Here is a 23,841-nt window from a genome sequence, read left to right as displayed (position 1 = left end):
AATTCATACTCCAAATACAAACACAACTGCCATAATTCATACTTCAAATACAAACACAACTGCCATAATTCATACTTAAAATACAGACACAACTGCCATAATTCATACTTAAAATACAGACACAACTGCCATAATTCTATTGTTGACAGCTGCCAGAAACAACTGCCATAATTCATACTTCAAATACAAACACAACTGCCATAATTCATACTTAAAATACAGACACAACTGTCGTACTTAAGCAGCTACTCAGAAGCAGATCTTCTTCTTCGGAGTAATCTTCTTTTTGACAGCACACCTCACTCTCCTCTGTGGGGTAGTACCAACTATTTCTTCTGGAACATTAGTGGAGACAAGTTGGTGTTGACCAGATTCCCCTAGTTCTGGCTGTGATGAAGAAGCTTCAGCTGGCTCCTTAGGAAACCATTTCTTTGTTGAGTTCTTTCTTGGTTTCCTTTTCCTGTGCAGATGATTATTAGATAAACAACCAAAATTAATTTATAAAAACAAATATGAGATTATAATAGTACCTTTTCTTCGTTCCATTTAGTGGGCATTTGTAGCTTGTCTTCCTATGCCCTAACTCCCCACAATTAGGGCACTTGAATTTGCCTCGAATAATCTTCTTAGCTTTCTCACTTTCGTTGGCAGGTTTTTTCTTACTACTCCCACCTTCTAGACAACTCTTGAACCTATTTTTCCTTTGACGTCCCACGCCTCTCTTGCCTAGTGGAGCACCAACCTCCTTTGCAAAATCCACCTTTGGCCAAAATAATTTGCTTTCAATTGTCTCCACCAATCTCTCATAAGCTTTCCTAAACATGTCAACTGAGTAGTAATCGTCGACAAACTCCTCCATCATTACATTTCTATATTGCTGTGCGGTAATTAGACATAATGCATGGTGGCAGGGCTTCCCCGTATGTTGCCATTCCTTACATGAACATTCTCTAAGATGAGCCTTCACCACATATCTAGAAAAACAATCACCATTGTCTCTCACCTCTGCAACATAGTCATCGCCTTTTATGACCTCCAAGTGTCCAAGTCCTCTAGTTCTTGCATTGAGTTGTGCTATGATAGAAGGTAAAATCTTTCCCTCCAACCTCCTTCCTATCCGCCTCCTCTTGTAGAATAGTTGCATGATCATTATCCTAATTTTGTCAGCCAGGTCACAAACAGGGAGGTCCTTGTAGTCCTTTATCCAGTTATTGAACACCTCAGCAATGTTATTTGTTACATAGTCGCATTTGATAGTAGGGTTGAATGCACTTCGGTACCACAACAAGGAATGAAACCTATCTAACCAAGCAGCAATATCAGGATTGCTTCTGACATTTGCAATGTACATGTCATATACTTCTGCCTTGTACGCCCTGGCAGCAGGGTACATGTATTCTGATCCAGCATATTGCTTGACATAATTGTTCATTAGGTGCCGGAAACACTCTCTTTTCTCTGCTTCTGGAAAAACATCCTTCATTGCATTTGTTAGCCCTTTGCAAGCATCAGAACACAATGCTAGGTTAGGTAAATCCCCGATGGCCTTGCGTAACTGTAGAAGGAACCAATGCCAGTTGTCCTTTGTTTCGGACTCAAAGAATCCATATGCAACAGGGAACATCCAGTTGTGGCCGTCGACGGCTGTTGCAGATGGTAGGTGACCATTCCATCTACCATTCAAAGCTGTCGAATCAACACTCAAGTAAGGTCTGCATCCATGTAAGAAACCACTAATACAAGGGCCAAGTGCACAGAAGAACCTACTAAAATAAACTCTGCCATCCTCAACACGTACATCAATTTCAATGACACTATCAGGTGACCGCTGCAATACAGCCTCCTTCCAAGAGAATAGAAGTTGGAAACTCTCTTCCCAAGTCCCAAACAACTCCTTCAAGGCTTTCTCTTTTCCATACCAAACTGTATCATAAGAAATGGTGCACTTGTACGTATCTTGAAGGAAAGTCTGTAAATCCTTTGCACCTGTGTGTGGTTTCTTCGCAAGGATAGGTAAAGCTTTAGCAGCAACCCAAGCACTGGTTGGTGTGCTTGTCCTCCTCCGGCCACTAGAAGTGCAAGTGTGATGATCATTCATCACAGTCACCTACAGAAGTATAAATGAAATGCACATTACTACTAAGGCATAAAAAAACTTCAACAAAATTAAAACTTTGACAAAACCGTACAATTATGGTAGGTGACCCAACCCTCTCAATTCTTGCATGTATGCTCCAAGGACAATCACCACCTCGACAAAATCCTCTGTATTTCTTCGGGGTACTAGCCTCAATGCCTAACTCAAACTCTTTTTCTATGGCATACTGTCTCATAGCAAGTCTGAATTCAGCCATAGATGGATACATGCAGCCAACCGCCATGACTGGATGGTTAGAATCATACAAAACTCTACTCTCGTTTGGCAAAAAATCAACACAGGGCATGGAGGATGAAGAATCAACTCCAAACTCATTTGGATTATTTGAATGACCACAATGATTAGAAGCCTCCTCTCTCTCTTTGTTTTCTCGTTCATCTTCAGCCGCCAATCCAAGTTTCGAATACATAGTTAACTCACTGGGTACATGTTGAGGCCCTTCTTCATCCCATCGAAGATCAGGTCCAACCAAGAGTTGTCAACGTCGGTGATCGTCAGAGGAGCATCGACCAACGGCGACGGATTGAGGGCCAGCCCTGTGTCGCTGCCAACGACCTCGCCTGGAGGCAACGACGAGGCTAACTCGCCGGCTGCGTGGACTGCGAGGTCCGGCGAGAGTTCGTCCGACGAGGGGACTGCCGGAGTTTGCATTGGGACGAAGAGAGAGCTCTGTACGGCTATATGTGTGAAGTTAAATTAGCTTTCACTCAGCAATATGTGTGAAGTTAGTTTAAATTCTCAAATGTCATTCTAAAATGCTCCAGCAACAGGTTTGAACTGGCATGCCAATGCAGCTTGCTCATTTCAGGCTCATTTCTCACAGCTAACTGAAATTGGTACCTGTGCTAAGCAAACAAGACACTGAAATGAGCTAACTGGAACTGCCGTCAGGGCTAAACGAAAGGGGCCGCTGAGACCTTCAGCACGGGTACTGGTACAACACCGCTGAGACCTTCAGCGCGCCGGCGCAGACCTTCTGCGCGGAGTCTCTTCTGCGCGCCACTGGATTCTAGAACAGAGCAGGGAGCGCGAGCTGGCAGCCAGGAAACAGAAAGGGGCCGCTCTGGAGGAGAGCTCTGTACCTTGGTCGGGCCGAGCAGGGAGAGGAGCGACGTGCCGGAGAGCTCCTGCGTCGTCGAGGAGAGGAGCCGGAGAGCTCCTGCGTCGTCGAGGAGAGGACGAGCGCCGTCGAGGAGAGGAGGCAGTGAGCAAAGATCCGTTCTAAGCTACGGGACAGTGAGAAGGACTACCGTAACAGCGACCGCGGATCGACTAAATCACACCCCGATAGCAAAATTCTGAATTCGAATGGATTATAATACTAAATTTCCAATACCTGTGTTCGGGATACCAATTTTAAGAAGCCCTGTGTTCGTGATATCTTGGTTCCAATAAACTCGTTAGAGACGGTGGCCATGTATATCTTTGCTCATTTTGGTTGGCGTTTTTCGAATATAATTGCTTTAAATTAGTTTCTCTTTAAGGTAAAGCAATTAGTTTGTCTTTAAGGTTTTGGCTGAAGGTTGTGTCCTTCCTGTCTGTTGGGAGTGTTTTTCCGAGTGATGTAAACTACTCGCCCTAACCTCGCAAAAGGGAAAAGCCGGATCGTTTTAATACTTTCCATTATCTAAAAAATGGAATACACAGTACAAATTCATTTCGTTCTCACAGGTAGTTTCTATTATATATTCTCTTCATTACGGAGGAGATGGGTATCAATATGCTTTGCAGAAGATTTTTTCCATCCATTTTTTAGCGCTGAAAGTAGTCAAAGGAGAGGAGCCACACAGGTAGTTTCTAAATGAAAAAAAAAAACCCTCCAAACTAAAGCCCATACATGGACTTCTTTGTACCAAATCCACACAAATCCAATGTGCGGGTAGAATAAAGAGCTTAATTTAGCACAAGTTGCTCGCCAGTTGGTACGTCTGAAAGCAGTTCCTTCGAAGAACGAAGTCGTTATTTCCAAGAAGCAGCAGCCTGTGACTCTGTGAGTAAGAAAAGGAAACAGCTTGCTGACCATATTCAACACAAATCGGCTTCAGATCGCTCTACGTTTCCAACCACTTGAGCCAACTGGACGTCCAAAGCTGCTTATAAGAGCAGCAGTCAAGTCGTCACCACATCCATATTCTGTCAATCATACTCATAGACTCTCACCAAAATGGCCTTCTTCGTCCGCGTCCGCATGGTACTCATCTTGCTCGCCGTCGCCGCAGCACGCAGCGCCACCGCACTCACCCCACCACCATCCAGTGCCACAGACCTTGCTGCGCTGCTCGCCTTCAAAGCAATGCTCAAGGACCCCCTTGGCATCCTTGCCAGCAACTGGACTGCTACTGCATCATTCTGCTCGTGGGCGGGGGTCTCCTGTGACAGCAGGCAACGCGTCACTGGCCTCGAGTTCAGCGACGTGCCGCTCCAGGGCAGCATCACGCCACAGCTCGGTAACCTCTCTTTCCTCTCGACCCTTGTCCTCAGCAACACCAGCGTCATGGGTCCCCTGCCAGACGAGCTCGGCAGTCTGCCCTGGCTTCAGACCCTTGATCTATCACACAACAGACTGTCAGGTACCATCCCTCCCAGCCTTGGCAACATCACTAGGCTCGAGGTTCTCGATCTTGCTTACAATGATCTAAGCGGACCGATCCCACAGAGCCTGTTCAACAGCACACCCGATCTGAGTGAAATATATCTTGGCTCGAATAGCTTGACGGGAGCAATTCCTGATAGCGTCAGCTCATTGCTAAAGCTGGAGGTGCTCACCATAGAAAAAAACCTCCTCTCGGGCTCCATGCCGCCTTCTTTGTTTAATAGTTCGCAGCTCCAAGCACTGTATGTCGGACGGAACAATCTCTCAGGTCCCATTCCTGGAAATGGGAGCTTTCACCTCCCTCTGCTGCAAATGCTGTCTCTCCAAGAAAACCATTTCAGCGGGCCAATCCCTGTAGGACTCTCTGCATGCAAGAACCTTGACTCACTGTACGTTGCTGCGAACAGTTTCACTGGCCCTGTGCCGTCATGGCTGGCAACACTTCCAAACCTTACTGCAATAGCCTTGTCAATGAATAACCTGACTGGAATGATCCCAGTTGAGCTGAGCAACAATACCATGCTTGTTGTGTTGGACCTCAGTGAAAACAATCTACAAGGGGGGATTCCACCAGAACTGGGACAGTTGACAAACCTCCAGTTTCTAGGTCTTGCAAACAACCAACTAACCGGTGCCATTCCAGAATCCATAGGCAATCTATCGGACCTTACCCAAATAGACGTATCTAGAAGCAGATTGACAGGATCAGTGCCAATGTCATTTAGCAACTTGCTGAATCTCGGTCGCATCTTTGTTGATGGGAACCGTCTCTCTGGGAATCTAGATTTCCTAGCTGCATTATCCAATTGCAGAAGCCTGACTACCATTGTCATTTCAAATAATGAGTTCACAGGGATGCTACCAACTTCAATTGGAAACCATAGCACGCTCCTAGAAATTTTGCAAGCAGGTAACAACAACATCAATGGAAGCATCCCTGGTACATTTGCTAACCTTACCAGCTTATCAGTACTGTCTCTTAGTGGAAACAACCTGAGTGGGAAGATCCCTACACCAATCACTGACATGAACAGTCTCCAAGAATTGGACCTCTCCAACAACAGCTTGTCTGGCACCATCCCAGAAGAAATCAGTGGATTAACAAACCTAGTTCGTTTACGTCTTGACAACAATAAACTAACCGGTCCCATTCCAAGCAATATCAGTAGCCTAAGCCAGCTGCAAATTATGACGTTATCCCAAAACTCATTGTCTTCAACCATACCAACAAGTCTGTGGGATCTTCAGAAACTTATTGAGCTTGACTTGTCACAGAACTCTTTAAGTGGGTTCCTGCCTGCTGATGTTGGAAAATTGACAGCAATTACCATGATGGATTTATCAGGAAACAAGCTGTCAGGTGACATCCCAGTCTCCTTTGGTGAACTCCACATGATGATATATCTCAATCTGTCCAGAAATTTATTCCAAGGATCAATACCAGGTTCATTCAGCAATATACTTAATATCCAGGAATTGGACCTATCCTCCAATGCACTCTCCGGTGCCATCCCAAAATCCTTGACCAATCTCACTTACCTTGCCAACTTGAACCTTTCTTTTAACAGATTGGATGGACAGATACCAGAAGGAGGAGTGTTCTCAAATATCACACTCAAATCATTAATGGGGAACAATGCGCTGTGTGGCCTTCCTCGCCTAGGTATAGCACAGTGCTACAATATCAGTAATCATTCACGATCAAAGAACTTGTTGATAAAAGTTTTATTACCTTCGCTCCTGGCATTTTTTGCTTTATCTGTGTCCTTGTATATGTTGGTAAGAATGAAGGTGAACAACCGAAGAAAGATACTAGTACCCTCAGACACAGGCTTGCAGAACTATCAGCTGATCTCATACTATGAACTTGTTCGTGCAACCAGCAACTTCACTGATGACAACTTGCTAGGGAAAGGAAGCTTTGGTAAGGTCTTCAAAGGCGAGCTAGATAATGGATCTTTGATAGCAGTGAAGGTACTAAACATGCAGCACGAATCAGCTTCCAAGAGTTTTGACAAAGAATGCAGTGCACTTCGAATGGCTCGGCATCGGAATCTGGTGAAGATAATTAGCACTTGTTCCAATCTTGACTTCAAAGCACTAATTCTTGAGTATATGCCGCATGGTAGCTTGGATGATTGGTTGTACTCGAATAGTGGGAGGCAACTCAGTTTCCTCCAAAGGTTTGCAATCATGCTGGATGTTGCAATGGCACTGGAGTATCTGCATCACCAACATTTTGAAGCTGTCCTGCATTGTGATTTGAAGCCAAGCAATATCTTGCTTGACAAGGACATGATTGCACATGTTTCTGACTTCGGCATTTCCAAGTTGCTAGTTGGAGATGACAACTCCATCACATTAACAAGCATGCCCGGAACTGTAGGATACATGGCTCCAGGTATTTTTTTTAGTTCCTCTTGCAATGCATGACGCTATATGCATTATTATACTTATTTAAGGTAACCAGCTTTCTTCTGACATGGATTGAACAGAGTTCGGATCAACAGGAAAAGCATCACGAGCCACTGATGTTTACAGCTATGGAATCGTTCTTCTTGAAGTCTTCGTGGGGAAAAGGCCGACCGATTCAATGTTTGTCAGTGACATCAGCTTGAGGGAGTGGGTTAGTCAAGCATTCCCACATCAACTCAGAAATGTCGTTGACAGTAGCATACAAGAGGAGCTTAATACTGGTATCCAAGACGCAAATAAACCTCCTGGGAACTTCACCATCTTGGATACCTGCCTAGCGTCCATAATTGATTTGGCCTTGCTTTGTTCAAGTGCTGCACCTGATGAAAGGATCCCAATGAGTGATGTGGTTGTGAAGTTAAACAAGATCAAGTCAAACTACATTTCACAGCTTGGAAAACAAAGGCATATTTATCACAACACCTTCTATTCCCAGCTTTTACCCTATTCGGGCAATGATCCAGGTCCAAGCAATTTACAACACTTTTGAAGCACCCGTACTGTCAGCAAGAAAGAAATGCTTCGGTTCATAACTAGAAGCAGCAAATTACTGAATTGCCAGATCCTCAAAACAAGTGCCCGGACGACAGAAATACTAACTGTGCAAGATTGGAACGTCAGGGAAGATTGTTTGGTGTATTTTGTCCACTACAAGTAAATGAGTGCAGGGAGATGGTGGCCACAGGCTTTGAGCAAAGCTTTGGAACTCCTTATTATTCCATAACGAAACATGCTGCACAGTTTCCTAGAAAATCAATGGTTGCAGTTCCTGGCATCGCCTAAGAAAAATAGCACATTTGTGATGTCAGGTTTCTGAAGCAAAAGTAATGACGTGAGCGTGTATTGTAACTTGAATTATACACCAATGATGCTAAAAACCATATCGTTGACTGATAAAGGGCAAATTGATGCTTTACACTCTCCAACTCACTGTTTCCCGCTATCGTTGATTGTGTTCCGAGGGCAGGGAAAATAGGATACGATTTAGTCAAGTCAATGGGATTTAAACTGAGGTTCTTCAATACCAGGCCTGGTATTGCGGATTACAGTGATTCCGCCAAACCAGAACCGAAGCGCATTGCCAAACCTAATCCAAGTCCTTCGTAACGATCTGCATCTCCGTCCGCCACATTTGCGATCCTAAACACACATTATCTAAAATGAACAACACTAGACACACTAAACTGATTCTATTATCACCTTCGGAGCACGGGCGCGGCGGAGCACAGGCCGGAGCACGGACGCGGCGGCGTGAGGCGTGTTGGGGCGGCGGCGGAGGTGAGAGGCAGAGGCGGCGGCAGTGCGGTGAGAGAGAAGAGAGAAGTGAGAGAGAGCGACGGTGAGAGACAGAAAAGATAAGCTGGGACTTGGATACTACTATAGATGGCCAAAAAGCACGAGGCCCGTGAGCCCGGCACGAAGCCCGTTTTTTGGGCCCGGTCCAAACCCGGCACGGTAGAATAAGCGGGCGGGCTTGGACAGGAAACTAGGCACGACGCGCTAGCCCGGCACGGCCCGTTTACCTCTAAGCCCGTTAAACCCGTTTTCTTACACTAAAACGTGCTTACCGACCCGTTTAGCCCGCTTTTCGGCCCGTTTTTTCGTGCTAAACGGGCCAGCCCGGCCCGTTTAAGCCCGCTGCGGGCCGGGCTTGGACAGAAAATTAAGCCCGCTGGTTCAGCAGGCCCGGCCCGGTTTTGGCCGGGCTTCACCGGGCCCGGGCCGGCCCGTTTGGCCATCTCTAGATACTACAATATCTTCTCCGGGTGCCTGCGATCTTCGACAATGATTTTTTTAATTTTAAAATATATTTTGCTGAGTATTCTGGGTTAGACAATTAGAAAAGAATACTCTCCCGAGTATCAGATCGTGGTCGCTTGGCAGAGATTATTTTAATTTTAAAAAAAAATAATGTGCCGAATGTCCAGATGTTGACACTCGGCACAATATACTTTGTCGAATGTCTTTATTTGACACTTAATAAAGAATATTTGCATTTTTTTATTTTTTATAAAACTTTTTTGGTGTTTTCCTACAATATATAGACCTATATGTGCTATTTGATTTTGTTTGTTTAATTGAATTTCTTTGGACGATTTAGATTTGAACTGTAAGTCACTCGAAAAATGGAAAATGGTGAATGCAAAAATGATATTCATGTTATTTAACACAAGTTACGGCCTATTTCAGAAACAGGCCGGAATTTTTGAGAACCATGTTCACGAAACATGGTCGTGAACGTTGTTTTAAAATTGTATAAAAGACAAACAAAATAAAAAAACATGAAACTTGTCGACATATCATGATATCATATGTAGAGTTTATAATAAAAATTTGTAACTATTTCGATAAAGTTGTCACGCACTATGTGTAGAAACTTAAGTGTCCTTCGCATAAAATCATAGAACTTCAATATAGATCGGCTAGATTTCTACACATAGTGTGTGAAAACCTTTGAAGGTTTCTGAATAGAAAGGGGAATGCCCAAATATGAAAAAGGTAAGCTTCCAATGGAACATGAAAGAATTGTCGATGTTCTCTCAATATCTTCATCGGAGCATTAGATTGGTATGGCTGAACTTTTAATCAAATTAATCTTCATGCCAGAGACTCCTCCAAAACACCTTAACAGGTCTTGTACCACACAAAGACCCTTTTGATTGGGTCTCAAAAATATGACCACATCACCAGCATATAAAGACATCCGAGACCTTTGTTGCTGCCAGATATAGACTGCAACAAATTATTCCTAAATATAGGTATGGAGAAGGGTAAGATGCTGGAGATAGCCTTAAGACACTATAAAGAATATTAGAACATTCTCTCTACACCATAGAGTAAAAGTTACAATACTGCTGCAGAAATTATAGAGTTGGAAATAATTAACTTCTATGAAACTCAACCCCTAGTCTACATTCCTAGATTGCAAAACATGTCAGATACTGCCATCTAACGTAAAAATGTGAAAGAGAAATGTGCTAGATAGTCATTTCTACATGTTTTGGTGATTAAGTGTCTAACACACCACATTGGACTAACTATTTGATATGAGTATAAGCACAGGTTCAATTGAAGGCACTAAGTCGATATGAGCTTAATTGGAGGTTAGAAAGTGCAACTTGTGGTAAAACAGTAAGAACATGAGGTTTGAGTGTTTAAATAAGTTGCATATGCCTAATATTATGTTTCTAGCACTTTACTTTGATCTCTAACTCAATTCTGTGAGAAAGTGCAATTTCGACTTAAGTTGAGCTAAACAGGAGGCCAGAAATGCAATTTAGAATGAAATTGTAAATCTGTGAGGTTTGCACCCTTAGAAATGTTACATAGGTCCATTACAATGTTTCTAGCACTTGCTTTTGGGTTCTAACTCTTTGTGTAGCAAAATGTGCATTTTAGACTTGGTTTTGGCCATATTGCACATCCTAGAGAAAATATAGTAAAGAGGTAAGTTTCCCACACTTAGTTCACAAGGATTTGGAGGTTTTGATCATTGGATAGTAACTCGTTGCAAATAACTGAAATGTTTGATCTTTTAATGGTAGCACAATAAGTCTTTGATCTTCGATTCTTTGGTGATTACAGAAGATGCCTGCACTCAGACATGCTGAAAATCGAGAACAAGCAAAAGTGCTTTCATCAGCAGCACTTTATGATAATCAGTGTTTGTTCTTTTTCTTCATGAACTAACAAAGTAGAAACAGGTAAAACCAACAAAGTGCTAGATTTTACATTGTTTTCAATAATAAGTCAACTAGAACATACATTGCAACAAAATGCTTGTCGTTTGGAGCTAAAACTCTTTGTTTGAAAACTAGGTTTTATGTTAGCAAATAGGCATTTCTTGTAGCATAGTTTTCCAATCGGATGGACTTTATGAGACGCTCCCGTCACAATTAATATAAACAAGTAGCTTCATCCAATGACCATAGTAACGTCACAATAATATGTAGTTACAACAATAGTGGATTTATTCATTAATAAATATCTGTTTGCAAATAACCACATGTAGTTTCATCTCTTATAATACAACAACAAATAAATTTGTTCCATTGGCTATAGCTTGCTTAACAATCGCAGGATCATCATGCTTCAAACATGACAACAAATTTGGCATCAACATAGTCAAATCTTCTGTGACATTTGTGTCAAGCTCTCTCATCAATCTGTTACAAAGAAGCAGATACATGAGAACCACCACAATAATTTTACCAAACAGAAAGCAAGAAATACACAAATAAACACATTTTTTTGTTAATTCACACTAAGCTAAAGATCATATCCATTTTTTCCACTTCAATGAATTTCAGAAAGTTATCCACCACAAATAAGTGGCACTTAAAGAAACAAAAACTCGAATCAAAAGCCATCAAAACCAACATACAGATTTAAAGATGTCCTTGACAGAGTTTGACCAAATAACAATATATCTCTAGTACTTATTAAGGCTGCAAGAGTAGTCTGTCATTCCGTGTTCTGCCACCATTCACAATCCTTGTTCTGTCATCATTCTATGTTCTGTCGTTCTCATTCCCCCTCCCCATAAAGCCCATTCTCATTCCCCCGTACAGCCCACGTCTAGCTAAAATTTAAAAAAAACGCATGTTCTCAAGGGGATTTGAACTTGTGACCTCTCAAGCAAAAGAGTAGCTACCGCTACACCACATGTGTGTTTATGTCTGTATCTATGACAGGAAAACATCTACTACATCTCTCACCAAGATCACTTGCTACCCTTGCACAATGCGTAGTAGTAGTTAAGTATCACCGAGATTCTTTAATTATATTTTTGGATGGAGGTAATATTATTTAAATAAGAGCTTTGCATGCAATTTCTTTTATTTGAATAATATTTTATACTTAAATTCTCTTTTTTGCATGCGTGACATTTATTCTTCGTAATAATTTTCCCATGGATCAGACTTGTGAGTCATTTTCATAAACCAACGCCAAGCATGAATCTATGTTTCTTACTTCAAACCCCGAACAAACATCATGAGCAATAGGCGCTCGCGTTGGCGTCGCTCATCGATGACGAGAAGAAGCTTGACGACTTTTAGTTCGACCTCAAGAAGCAGTCCTACATGGTCGCATGCGCCGCTATGTACGACAAGCTCCCGCGAAGCCGCCTCTTGGACGCGGTCCAAAACAGCTGCACCGCGCTGTCCATCGTTAAGCAGGGGGGCCTCATGGTTGTCACCAACGTTGACGACTCTCGGGTTGTTCTAGACACCGCATCCGACGACGACGCCATCACGCCGTCCAGCTCATCGTCCACCTGAAGCCCAACCTGCCACGTAAGTCGCTACTGACCGGACATGAATTCTTGTGCGCTGGGACGATGGACGTTGCTGACGTTGTGTGATTGTCCTCGAACATGATGTATGTATGGAGTAGCGCATCCGGTGGTGCAACGACCAAGGGTACTACCTCGCTGATGAGTCTGGGGTGCACTTCGTTTGGCAGCCCAACCAAGAGTCATCAGTACTCGTCATGTCGCGCGCGTTCGACGACTAATATATCGAGGATTGTTTTGTCATCTTGGCGCCGGAGGTGACGCAGAGGAGGATCAACAACAGTGACCAATTCGTCATCCTCGCCACCGTCAGGGTAGCTTTTGTGCCGGCATGCCTTTAATTCTCTTCGCAAACACACACTTGCCTTTTTGTTTAAGCAAGAGCGTATGGTGGTGCGTGTCTGATGACTAACGATGTACGAGGAAATTTCTTCCGGCATGTGTGGAACGTGCTCTCCAATGATGAGACCATACAAATCGTGTCATATATCGAAGTCTGCATGATACTGATGGTTGCAATGTAGTGGTGAAACAACTAGATTAAAATAACAAAATTTACGTATGGCTAGGATCATAAATTGATTATGAAATATTTTCTCATAACAGTATAACACACATTTTGTATATAAGTTATCGTAGTATACTGGTATTATATATTCTCGTTGCAACGCACGGGCACTCAGCTTGTATAATATCATGAATCATGAAAACTTCAAATGTGTGGCTTCCCACAAGCATGTATTTTCTTCTTCATCATTCCAAGCTCCATCTTTAAAAAAATAATGAAAGTTATATAAAAAAAAACTTTGACACCACTGTGTTGCCCTCCTACCTGATGGTATCAGCGAAGTCAAGCTAGATGAACTGAGCATTCTCTGGCATATTGTTAGTTAATGCAAAATATCGACTAATTTTTTCATGTTGTTGTTGAATTAAAGGCATGTTTGGTTCGTTACCTCAATTGCCACATTTTGCCTAACTTTTCTGCCTAAGGTTAGTTATTCAATTCGAACGATTAACCTTAGGCAAAGTATGACACGTTTAGCCACAAACCAAACATGCCCTAAGTTCCAACTTAGACAAACAAATGCCTAGAGACCCTTAAGAGGCCAGCTGTGCGACAAACAAAAATCATAAGTGGCCCAAGCCAAAGCTCATAAGAAACTTGCAAGAACAGTAGAAGGTACACGGATGCAGAACAGAGCATGTCAGATCTATGAAGGTTCCTAGTATAATAATTCCAGCAACTTCAATGACGTCTACTCAACTAAAAACAGTCACAAGACTCAAAATTGATGAAGATAGTGAACCTAAATTTTGCCAGAATGCCCACGAGATGGCATCATTCCGATACGAAAGTATAGGAAGGAAGTCCCAGGGGCTCACCTTAGGGCACGAGACGAATCGAAGTGGGACGAGGCGACCTCCCCGCGGTCTCCCATCGGCGGCGGCAATGATTCGGCGACATTGCCTTGCGGTGGCGGCCACCCGAAGCCATCTGCCCTGAATTCCATGGACCTGGGGCCTAAACCCTAGTTCAGGGACGCAGGGCCTCGTTGGCACGCAAAGGGATAAGTAGGGCACGAGACCACGACTGAGAGGAGTAAGCAGCAACAACTAGGTTAGGACTTGGGATAGGGTTTGTGTTCGGCGGTACCACAGGCGACGTGGCGGCAGGAGGACCAGAGCAATGCACGACCAGGCGGCCGAGGGGGGTCCGCCCAACTAGAGGAATGGTCACTCATGTCCACGATGTTAGACTGTCCGCAACAGTTCCCTAAATTTCTCCCCCTATATCCCAGTTTTACATCACGTCACAAAGATTCCATCCCCTACTTTTTTATCTCCCGCAACAATTTCATCTAAATTATCCCCATATATCCCACTCCAATCATTAAGCATTATTTTCCGTACTTATTCATCATCTATTACCATTTATTCCTCCACTAAAAACTACATCGTGCGTGACGTTCGAGGGCAGTGGGTTGGCTGCAGATCGTCCAAATCTAGCGTAGCACTGTGTAATCCCCGTGTATTGTAGCATGTATGGGAGGTCTTAGCGGTAGCCATTGCACCGAAAGCGTGACCCTAAACACGGACAGGAGTAGTGGAGGGGCGCCCTGTGGACTACGTTGCAGCCAGTCTTACAGCACGAAAAACGCGACACGTGGGACCATTTGTGGTTCTATAGGGCCCTGCGTGGAAGTAGGGCATGTTTTGTTGTATGTGTAAGTGCTAAAAATTGCCATATATTTTTTTCACACTTGCCTAAGATTAGCTTGTCCATTGCAAATTGTGTAAAATAAGGAATTTACACTATAGATGACACTGTTTGTAGAGTGAAGTTTGAAATAGGGATATGATTAGAGATATAATAGGATAGCTGCTAGAGATAGCCGTAGGCGCATTGTGGTATGCTTAAGGCAATATTGTCATGATTTTACAAGCCATTGACGAGTGAAACCTACGCAGGAGGAGAAAAATCGTGCCAGGATAGTTTTAAAAATATTTAGGATGGCTTCAGGTTCCAGCTATAGTGTGAAGTTGTAGTTTATAATATCAATTTAAATAGTTTTAAAAATATTTTTAATCTAAATAATAAATAAATTGACTTATCTAAATGTCTTCTAAAGGCTTACAGGTTTAGCTCCACGTTTTTCTGGAGCATATAATGATCTGCTCCACCAACTCCACAAATTTCCAGGAGGTAGAGCTATCCCAAAAAGAATCATATGTAAGAGTGATACGTGTGGCTTGGCTTACTGTTATGTTGGGCTGAGATGGTTTATCATAACTCATAAACAATGTCTAGCAGAAATGGAAGAGAGAAATAGATCTAAGCGTTTCGCAGTACGCACATGTTTAGACCGCACACATATCTGGACAGTGTGTTAGAATAGAAAGAAATATAATTTTTCTTTAAAAAGACTATGATCAAAATAAAAAAAAACTGATAGAGACTCGATTCTCCCTGTCTCCTTTGCGTGCACACGTGGGCCACGGGCGGGGTACTACTCATCCACCGACGTGGTGACGAATTTTCTAGGTACTGACCGTGGCTTGTGAGGTGGATTTCGTACAAAAATAGGCATACGAGAACGGATCATAAATACTCCAGCCGTCCAAATTATTATAAAACTTTTTGACTTCTTACTTTAAGCATAAACACTTTACTTTTATATATATATATTTTTATTTCGTGCTTAAATATACATTATAACTAAATAATCACGACACTAGTTTATTTTTATAATTTAGAACAGAGGAAGGCGTAGTTAAAGATAGGATAAAAGTAGATATCTAAATTATTAGGACAAGTTTAATATTTTAAAAATATTTGTATGAAATTTAATGTTGATCTTTTTATGTTATCAAGCATATTATTTCAAATAAAATTAAAATTGTGCATTAATTGGTTTATGTATTATTTGTTTCCTACAAAAAAGTGAAAAAATTGAATCTATATGTGTATCTAAATCCAAATTTTAAATCTACTATTTGAAAAGATATAAGATAAATTAGAGGTTTCTCTTTTAAAATCTCAATACTAAAACAAGAATAAGAATTTGCATAGTAGAATCTATATCCTATTTATTCACCACCTAAGAAATGGACAAAAACATGATATTTATATAAGTATATGTTTTATCCCTAGTTAAAGAATTTTAGACAAAGTAAGGTCTAAATAGATATTCTTGTATTTTCTCTACAAACGGCTAAACGGGTCGATGACAATAGTTTTTACATAGTAATTTCCTAGAAATATATCTCATACAGATCTGACCTGTAGAGAGGACAAGGGGCAGCTGCCCTAGACCTCTAAAGGTATCAAGTAAGGTTGAGAAATAAATCGATGTAGAACCAAGAGATAAATCGACGACCTTGTACCCTCACTAGTCGCTACCACCATACCCATATAACTCTGTGTCATCGTCGCGCTACGATGTTCACCTTTGTGAGCACGTTCACTAAGAAACTAAACTAATTCATCAATTTCATGACATAGGGTTTATGATATAAGCTAGCTGCATTATACGAGCATACATCACCTCACCTTAGGTTTATCAATTTCCTGACACATGGTTAGTAACTCATCTGACATTGCACAAGCAATTTGTGTAGACGATGTATGGGGTAGGTGGCTTGACTCGAGAATTTGATTTCTCTAAGGTCCCATTTGTTTGGTTGGAATTGAATTCCATTCTAACAATCAGAATGTAGACACAAACTAATTAAGTTAATATATTTGTATATACAATTTATTTGTATATTATCCTAAATCATATGAGAGAGATATTTATACATTACATTTATACTATAAAGAAGTAAGTACAAGAGTGTATCATAAGTTGTACATTAGAAAAGTAGCATGTAAATCTATAGAATCAATTTCTATCTCTTACCCCATAAATTTGAGATAGATTTATATATAAACTTTGGAAAGTTATAGATTGTCACATTCTAAAAAATACCCTACTCCATTGGTTAGATTATAATTCCTCAAAATCAAGGAAAAAACGAATCCTAAAGAAAAAATTGGAAAACCGGAGCTCGAATCCATGGTTCTAATATAGAGTCCGGAATTTTCTTCCAAATTCTTGTCTTATCCCCACACATACCCAAAAGATTGTGTAACAAGAGGTGACGTTGTAGGAGGCCCGAGAGTAGGAGCCTACTCACCGAGTCATAGGTGAAGATGAACGGAGTTGTAATGTGTAGGAACGATGAGGTGACTAGAGGTGATGAATGAGAGCCACTAAAAATTCTCGTCCTATAAGTACGTGACTTTGATTCTAAAGTTCAACCCAAAAGCCCTCTAGAAAGCCAGAGCAGCAGATCAAAGTGCAACACAAACCAATGTCATTTGTATGCACCAAAAGCCCTAAGAACTACAGACCTAACTTTCTAGAAAATATCAGAGTCAAAATCACTATAAAGTTCGAACAGAAGTGTCGCCCTAAAATCTAGCAACATCGTGCACATGGGCAACAGTGTCGGGCAAGAAAAATGCCCAAAATGATCTTGAATTTGACAGAAAGTTTGCGCGGGCTTCAAAAAGTTCTCTGTTGAAGTATGAACCCGAACAAATAAGAAATCAAATCGCAGATCAGAAAACCGAAGATGGATGGGGTTTTCTTAAAACGAACTCAAAGAGAAATCTACTCGGATCACGACCAAGAACTACATCGTATGAGCGTACATAGTGATCCAAAGAGTCCACTTCTCCACAAATCAACCCCAGACATAACCCTTATCAAAAGAACTCAAAGGTTCCCCACAAGACCATAAGAGAAGGGAAAGGGATAAACAAAAAACATAAGGCTTTAGAAATTCCAGCAAGAGAACAAACTGAGATTTGAAGTTGAAGAACGCTATGGGCCGGACCGGCGACCCTTCCTCTGATTAAACTTGAAGATCAAGAACACAGTCGAAGTACAAAATCGTTGTGGACCTCTAGCTAAACTAGAGCAGTTTAAAGATGAAGATATAAGAGCACTAAAACACTAAGCCAAAACAAATGCAGCCAAGAGATACACCCTCTGTTTTTTTATTTGTCAAGTTTTAGTTAAAAATGAACTAGCAGACGACAAATATTCGAGAATAGAGGTAGTACTAGCTAAATAGCACATCCCTCTATTTATAAAAGACTATCTACATTTTCTAAACTAGCCCTATTTACATAAAGCCTATCTCCTCCATCGGGGCGAAATGGACCAACTCCAAAGATTTCGATACGACAACCACCTTCTTCACACGGAGTTGCTTCGCCTTGACGTGCCCTCCGCGATCATGCCACGTGTCGCCACTGGCTCCCTCCGGAACTGCCACCGCTGAGTTTTAAGGCCTAAAGTCAAGAAAACCTGTCATCCGTAGCGCTGGTTGGTTTTGAGGCCTAAGCCACCAAACCCATCGTGAGTACCGCACTGCGTGCGCGTCCTCCATGACCAGACGCGTGTCCCGCCAGTCCTCAACCACACCGGCAACACGGTGCACTCCACCATGTCCTCGTGCGAGTACGTGTTCCAGGTGTCAGTCACCACGACTAGTCACTCGGCTGCTCCGGTCTATCAGATCTAGCACTCGCTCTCAGTCCATCAGTACGAGCCCGCATGATTTTCACCTCAACCGTCAACCACCGTCTTTGTGCTCCACATCTGCACATCATAAGCCCACCGATATGTTTACACAAGTATAATCTAACATTTTGATCAATCTAGTGACTATCCTAAAGTGCTAACTGTTGATAATTACTTATCATCAATCCGAGATAAATCAACTTTGTGTTCCGACATGTCATGCAGTCACTCACACACATTCGTCGGAGCACAAACGTCAGAGAGGGCCAGAGGGGCACTCTCGTCAGACTGATCGAAGGGCCACGTATGTCGAAGAGGAGCGTACTTGTCATTTTATGATGGGTGTGGAGGGCCACATCGGGCCAAGCGAAGGTGCTAGATGGCCGAAGAGCTAGTGACACGGAGGCGTGCCGCGTGCGCGTGGAATGGATGGATGAGGCGGCCGGAAAGGACAAGGAGAGATGCGAAGAAATACGAAAGAAAAGAAGAGAAAAAATTGAAAGAGCATTGCGATCGTTTTTTTATCTAATGAAACAAGCTGCTTTACCAAAGGGTTCATCAAGACACATTCATCTTCATTCGTAAAGCTCTTTTTTTACTCAAAGATGAGATAAACTGTTTTACCAGTAAAGTTAAGCTGTACCAAATAGAAAGGAGAACAACAACGTACATGTTTGTAGAAGCGTACGTCTTAGGATCTTAGAGTCTGTTTGGCAGGGCTCTAAAAACATTTATGGTTCTAGATTTCTCCGAAAATCAACTTTTTTTAGAGTTGAAGGTATTTGGCAAATCATTTGATAAAAACAACATATCTTAGAGCTAGAGCCATCTTCCTGTATTAAAATGCCAGAGCTAGAATCGGTGTAGCTACTATTTATAGCTTATTTACCGTAGTATAAAAATGGCTCTAGCTTTTATGTACTTTTCAAAGTAAGCCATTTATTTAAAAAAATGTGTTTGCCAAGACTCTACCTTTCCTCCTGCGTCAGAGCCGAAGTACTGTCAAATAGGCTCTTAAATTGAGGACCTGCCATAAAGTTCAAATTTGTTTAATTTGCAATATTTTTTGTGGTTTTATAATTGATATCTTAATAGTTAGCGAATATAGAAATCATCTAGTTTATAGATTGAGACTAGATTAGTCTATGCCATCATATAAATTAGTAGATAGATGTTGTTGAGTTTTCACTCATGTGTTGCCGCTCAATGTATAAGAATGATATTATGCACGATTTTGATTTGAAAGAAACAACACATATGATTTGGTTATAAAGGTAATTACTTTGAATATTTGTTGTCCGCTAGTTTATTTTTAACTAAAACGTGACAAATAAACAATGGAGAAAGTACAAGGTAAGATTGTATATAGTAATATAAGGTGGGTTATGTGTGAATTCACAAATAGATTAAATTTTTATGGGTTTGTAGATAACCCACAAAAATAGTTTAATTTATTTGTGGATTTATGGTTAACCAGCCTTGTATCCCTATTTGTATGGTATTATGTCCAACTGCATTAATTTATTTATTTATCACAAATTAATTAGGCCAGGTTTGATCCATAGGTCGTATGGCTGTAAACGATCTCAAGTAATAGTCTAGTTAATAATTAGACAATATATAACTCATTAACAGCTATCCTACCTTGTTAGTCAAACTAGCTAATAATAGCTATGAGCTATTAACTAGCTAATCCTATTTTAAATTGTAAATCACTGTATTTCATTAAATTATTATAGTTTTTATTATGTACCTTGACGTAGTGTATATCTGAACACGTACCAACAATATATGTAGAAAAAGTTAGAACAACTTGTAATTTTAAAAACAATAGAGAATAAGATCGAAGAGTTAAAAAATGACTTTAGCCTCCTAGTTGCTATTAATTAATTCATTTGAATTTAATATAAAGGGGTTAAGCTAATACTTTAGCAAAAAATGAAGAACGTTTGATTTGTTGCCACTAAAATTGGCTAGTTGATAGCTAATATCTACTATTTTTAGCAGAAGTTTGTTTAGATCCATCTATTAATCTATACCACTATATAATCCACCAGTTTAAACTTTACAAAACACGCCCAGCCAAAATGCCAAATCATCTCATACTAACCTCTACTAAATCCACCAAACAAATTGTACACAGACATACACACATCATCAAAATCAAGGATTCAGATCATTGGATAATGAAAGTCAATTAGAGGGGGGCGATAGGCAGAAACTAAAATTCACAAACTTTAAGCACACTTCAAGCTGGGGTTAGCGTTAGAATAAAAGTTAAGTCCGAGAGAGAGCGAAAAACAAATCAACCAAGAAAATAAAGTGGATGACACGGTGATTTGTTTTACCGAGATTCGGTTCCAAAGAACCTAGTCCCCGTTGAGGTGGTCACAAAGACCGGGTCTCTTTCAACCCTTTCTGTCGGTGTTTGGGGTCCGACCGCACACCCGGGGTTGCCCCTCAAGGTGTTTTTAGGAGTAGGACGGTGTCGACGACTGTAGCAAAATGGTTCGTGCCGATCGCACGAGGGACAATGGACAAGATTTGCAGGTTCGGGCCGCTTAGAGGTGCGTAATACCCTACGTCCTGGTGAGTATGTGAGTGTTGTTTATAAGAGGGGTCTCTGGATAGAGGGCGCAGAGAGTTTACGTGGGTGGCTAAGTAAAATAGGGTCGATCGTTCTGAAGGGGTGCCCCCTAGGCCTTATATACTCGACCGTGGGGCAGTACATGTGGTATGATAACAACAAGTAGCTAAAAGATAGTGAACCTCTTGAGTTTATCCCTACGTAACCCTCGCCGACTTATCCTCGCATGGCTCCGTTGCATGGGGGCTTCAGCGCGGGAAAGTCGGGTCTCTGTTGCGATTCATTCGTTCGACGTTGTGGGCCGTCCGGGTTTGCACAATCCAGTCTCACGTCTTCTCTTCTTCGTTGGTTGTCTTTCCCTTGGCCCACGAAAGAATGACCTTACGAATTATTGGGCCCTTGGGCCTTTCGTGAGGCCTTTTACTTCTTTAGTGGACCCAGGGGATATCTATCCCCCACAAGCCCCCGATCTTTGGGTTGATTTAGAGGTAATCAACTCAAAGATCCAAGGTCCAAAAAATGATTACCTGCTGTCTTCTCTTGCTCTGATCACTCGTTCGACAAAAGTTTAGTTTTGTGCTGGTGCCTTAGAGGTCGGCATTTTGGATTATAAGATTCTGGACTTCATTGGGTGCACCGGAGGTGCACCCAATGGGTGTAGCCCCCGACCTTTGAGTAGATTTTAGAAGGTAATCCACTCAAAGGTCCTTCCCAGGAACTATCTCCATTTATAATGCTGCACCTCGGTTGAGGATTGGTCTTTTTAATCTTGTCCCACGCCTTAGAAGTCGGCACTATCTTGGTTTGGAATGATAATCCATGGGGTGCACCGGAGGTGCACCCAATGGGTGTAGCCCCCGACCTTCAAATGGATTTTTTAAGGATAATCCATTCGAAGGTCTTCCTTTCGTTTGTGGAAACTGGCATGAAGCTATTTTGCATTATGCTTTGGAGGTCAGCATTATGTCATCAATATTTTGCTGCAGAGATCAGCGTATATTTTGTCTTTAGCAGCCGAGTTTGCAATCCGTCCATATCTTGCTAGGTAGTGCAATTTATTTGTTTCTGCGACTGATTGGACGTTTGACGGACGTTCTCCGTCTAGTCTTCATGTCACTTCTATCGGCCATATCTTGTACTTTGCTGGCTATATTTGGTTTTCCTCTGATCCTTACTGATATCTCATTTTTGTCTTGAGGTATTCACTGCATGCCCTGCACGGACGTGACCGTTTTGAAAAATATACTGATAATTCCTGGGCGTCCCCCCCCAATGGGTGTGGGCAAGGGACGGCTTGGTACGCTGAGTGTTTTAGCCGGCTGCTTCTGAGTAGTAATGCGATGGGACGGCTAGTGTAATCATATCCTTTGCGCTGTTGACTGGAGTCCCAATGGGTGTGGTGTTGCATGAAACGGCGTCCGCCGTCTGACGTGTCTTCAGATGGGTGGGAGTGCTTATTGAATGCCTTACGACTGTTCAGTGACCGCGGTTAGGAGTGAGCGGTTGCCTTTCCCTTCTATAAATAACACCTTTGCTTCTCTGGTTTTTTCACATCTCTTCGCTGCTCTTTACTGCCTTCTTCTCCTCCCTTCTGTCTGCTTCCACCATGGGCAAGAACAACAAGCGCAAGCGTGAGCCGACTCCTCCATCGGAGGAGTTTGGTGACTTGGAATATTCAGAGGAGGAGTTCTCCTCTGAGTCCGAGGGGTCTCCGGCTCCCATCCCCCTGCGTGAGTCGTCTGATGACTCAGACGACTCCCAGGGGCTTGCGGCGGAGGTCTGGACGTACATCCGGGCCGTCGAGCGCTCCGGGCTCGAGGGCTCGGATGAGTCTGAGTTCTCCTCGGACGAGGAGGACTCGGACGGCGGCGAGGGCGAAGGTGACGACGACGGAGGCGACGGCGACGGTGATGGCGGCAACGGCGGCGGAGGCAGCGGCGACGAGGGCGGCACCAAGGGCAGCAGCAGCGTGGGCAGCACCAGAGGCGGCGGCGGCAAGGGCAGCGGCGACAGGGCTAGTGGCTAAACGCCACTGGTCTTTAAATATTAGTATAGTTAGAATAATGTAGTAGTAATGTAGAGTAGTATAGTGTAGTTTAGTAGTAGTAGTAATGTAGAGTAGAAGTAGGGAAGCACCAACTCGCGAAGAGTTGGTTTGTAAACTTATTAACTTCCCCTTAATGAAAAACTGTCGTTGGCCCCATCTCGATGATTTGCTTTCTCTGATTGTTGAACTGGTTCTTTTTGATATAGTAGATGAATAACTTGCGCATCACATTGACGCTTCCAGAAGTAGCTGCCGGGTAATATTGTAGTTGGTATCGGCGTTTTAGAAGCAACGCCGAGCGATTGAAAGTTGACATCAGCGTTTTAGAAGTAACACCGAGCAATCGAACACGAGATCGGCGTTTTAGAGACCACGCCGGGTGACTGAAGGTCGGCGTCGGCATTTTAGAAGTAATGCCGAGCGATAGAATACAAGTTCAGCGTTTTGGAGGCAACGCCGAGTGATTGGAGGTCGGCGTCGGCGTTTTAGAAGTAACGTCGAGCGATTGAACACGAGGTCGGCGTGTTAGAGGCCACGCCGAGTGATTGAAGGTCAGCGTCAGCGTTTTAGAAGTAATGCCGAGCGATAGAACACAGAACCAACGTTTT

The 23,841-nt window shown here is 42.4% G+C and overlaps 2 protein-coding genes and 1 long non-coding RNA gene across 5 annotated transcripts; all 3 read right to left on the bottom strand.

Moving 5' to 3' along the window:
• Window positions 1-15: 15 nt before the first annotated feature.
• LOC118473157 (uncharacterized) lies at window positions 16-8,568 on the bottom strand. The gene is made up of 3 exons (XM_035961868.1): window positions 8,427-8,568; window positions 531-2,107; window positions 16-460 (listed from the first exon to the last, which is right to left on the bottom strand). The coding sequence occupies exons 2-3, from the start codon at window positions 2,096-2,098 to the stop codon at window positions 250-252; spliced, it is 1,779 nt and encodes a 592-aa protein (XP_035817761.1). The 5' UTR covers window positions 2,099-2,107; window positions 8,427-8,568; the 3' UTR covers window positions 16-249.
• On the bottom strand, window positions 3,773-8,574 carry LOC100275694 (uncharacterized). 3 transcript variants are annotated; one of them, NM_001365092.1, is made up of 4 exons: window positions 8,427-8,574; window positions 7,827-8,005; window positions 7,650-7,726; window positions 3,882-7,546 (listed from the first exon to the last, which is right to left on the bottom strand). In NM_001365092.1, exon 4 carries the CDS (start codon window positions 5,972-5,974, stop codon window positions 5,045-5,047), a length of 930 nt encoding a protein of 309 aa, NP_001352021.1. In that variant the 5' UTR covers window positions 5,975-7,546; window positions 7,650-7,726; window positions 7,827-8,005; window positions 8,427-8,574; the 3' UTR covers window positions 3,882-5,044. The 3 variants fall into 3 exon arrangements, with proteins under 3 accessions (NP_001352020.1, NP_001352021.1, NP_001352022.1); NM_001365093.1 differs by having other exon boundaries at window positions 3,888-6,410; window positions 6,484-8,005; window positions 8,427-8,551; NM_001365091.1 differs by lacking the exons at window positions 7,650-7,726; window positions 7,827-8,005; window positions 8,427-8,574 and having other exon boundaries at window positions 3,773-6,410; window positions 6,484-6,758.
• Window positions 8,575-11,176: 2,602 nt separating this feature from the next.
• Window positions 11,177-14,248, bottom strand: LOC109941468 (uncharacterized). The gene is made up of 2 exons (XR_002264124.2): window positions 13,909-14,248; window positions 11,177-11,392 (listed from the first exon to the last, which is right to left on the bottom strand). It is a non-coding gene; the product is annotated as an uncharacterized lncRNA (long non-coding RNA).
• Between the last annotated feature and the right edge of the window lie 9,593 nt (window positions 14,249-23,841).

The sequence above is a fragment of the Zea mays genome, chromosome 8 (assembly GCF_902167145.1).
Source record: "Zea mays cultivar B73 chromosome 8, Zm-B73-REFERENCE-NAM-5.0, whole genome shotgun sequence".
Taxonomy (NCBI): Eukaryota; Viridiplantae; Streptophyta; class Magnoliopsida; order Poales; family Poaceae; genus Zea; species Zea mays.
This window is presented reverse-complemented; position numbering and strand designations above follow the sequence as displayed.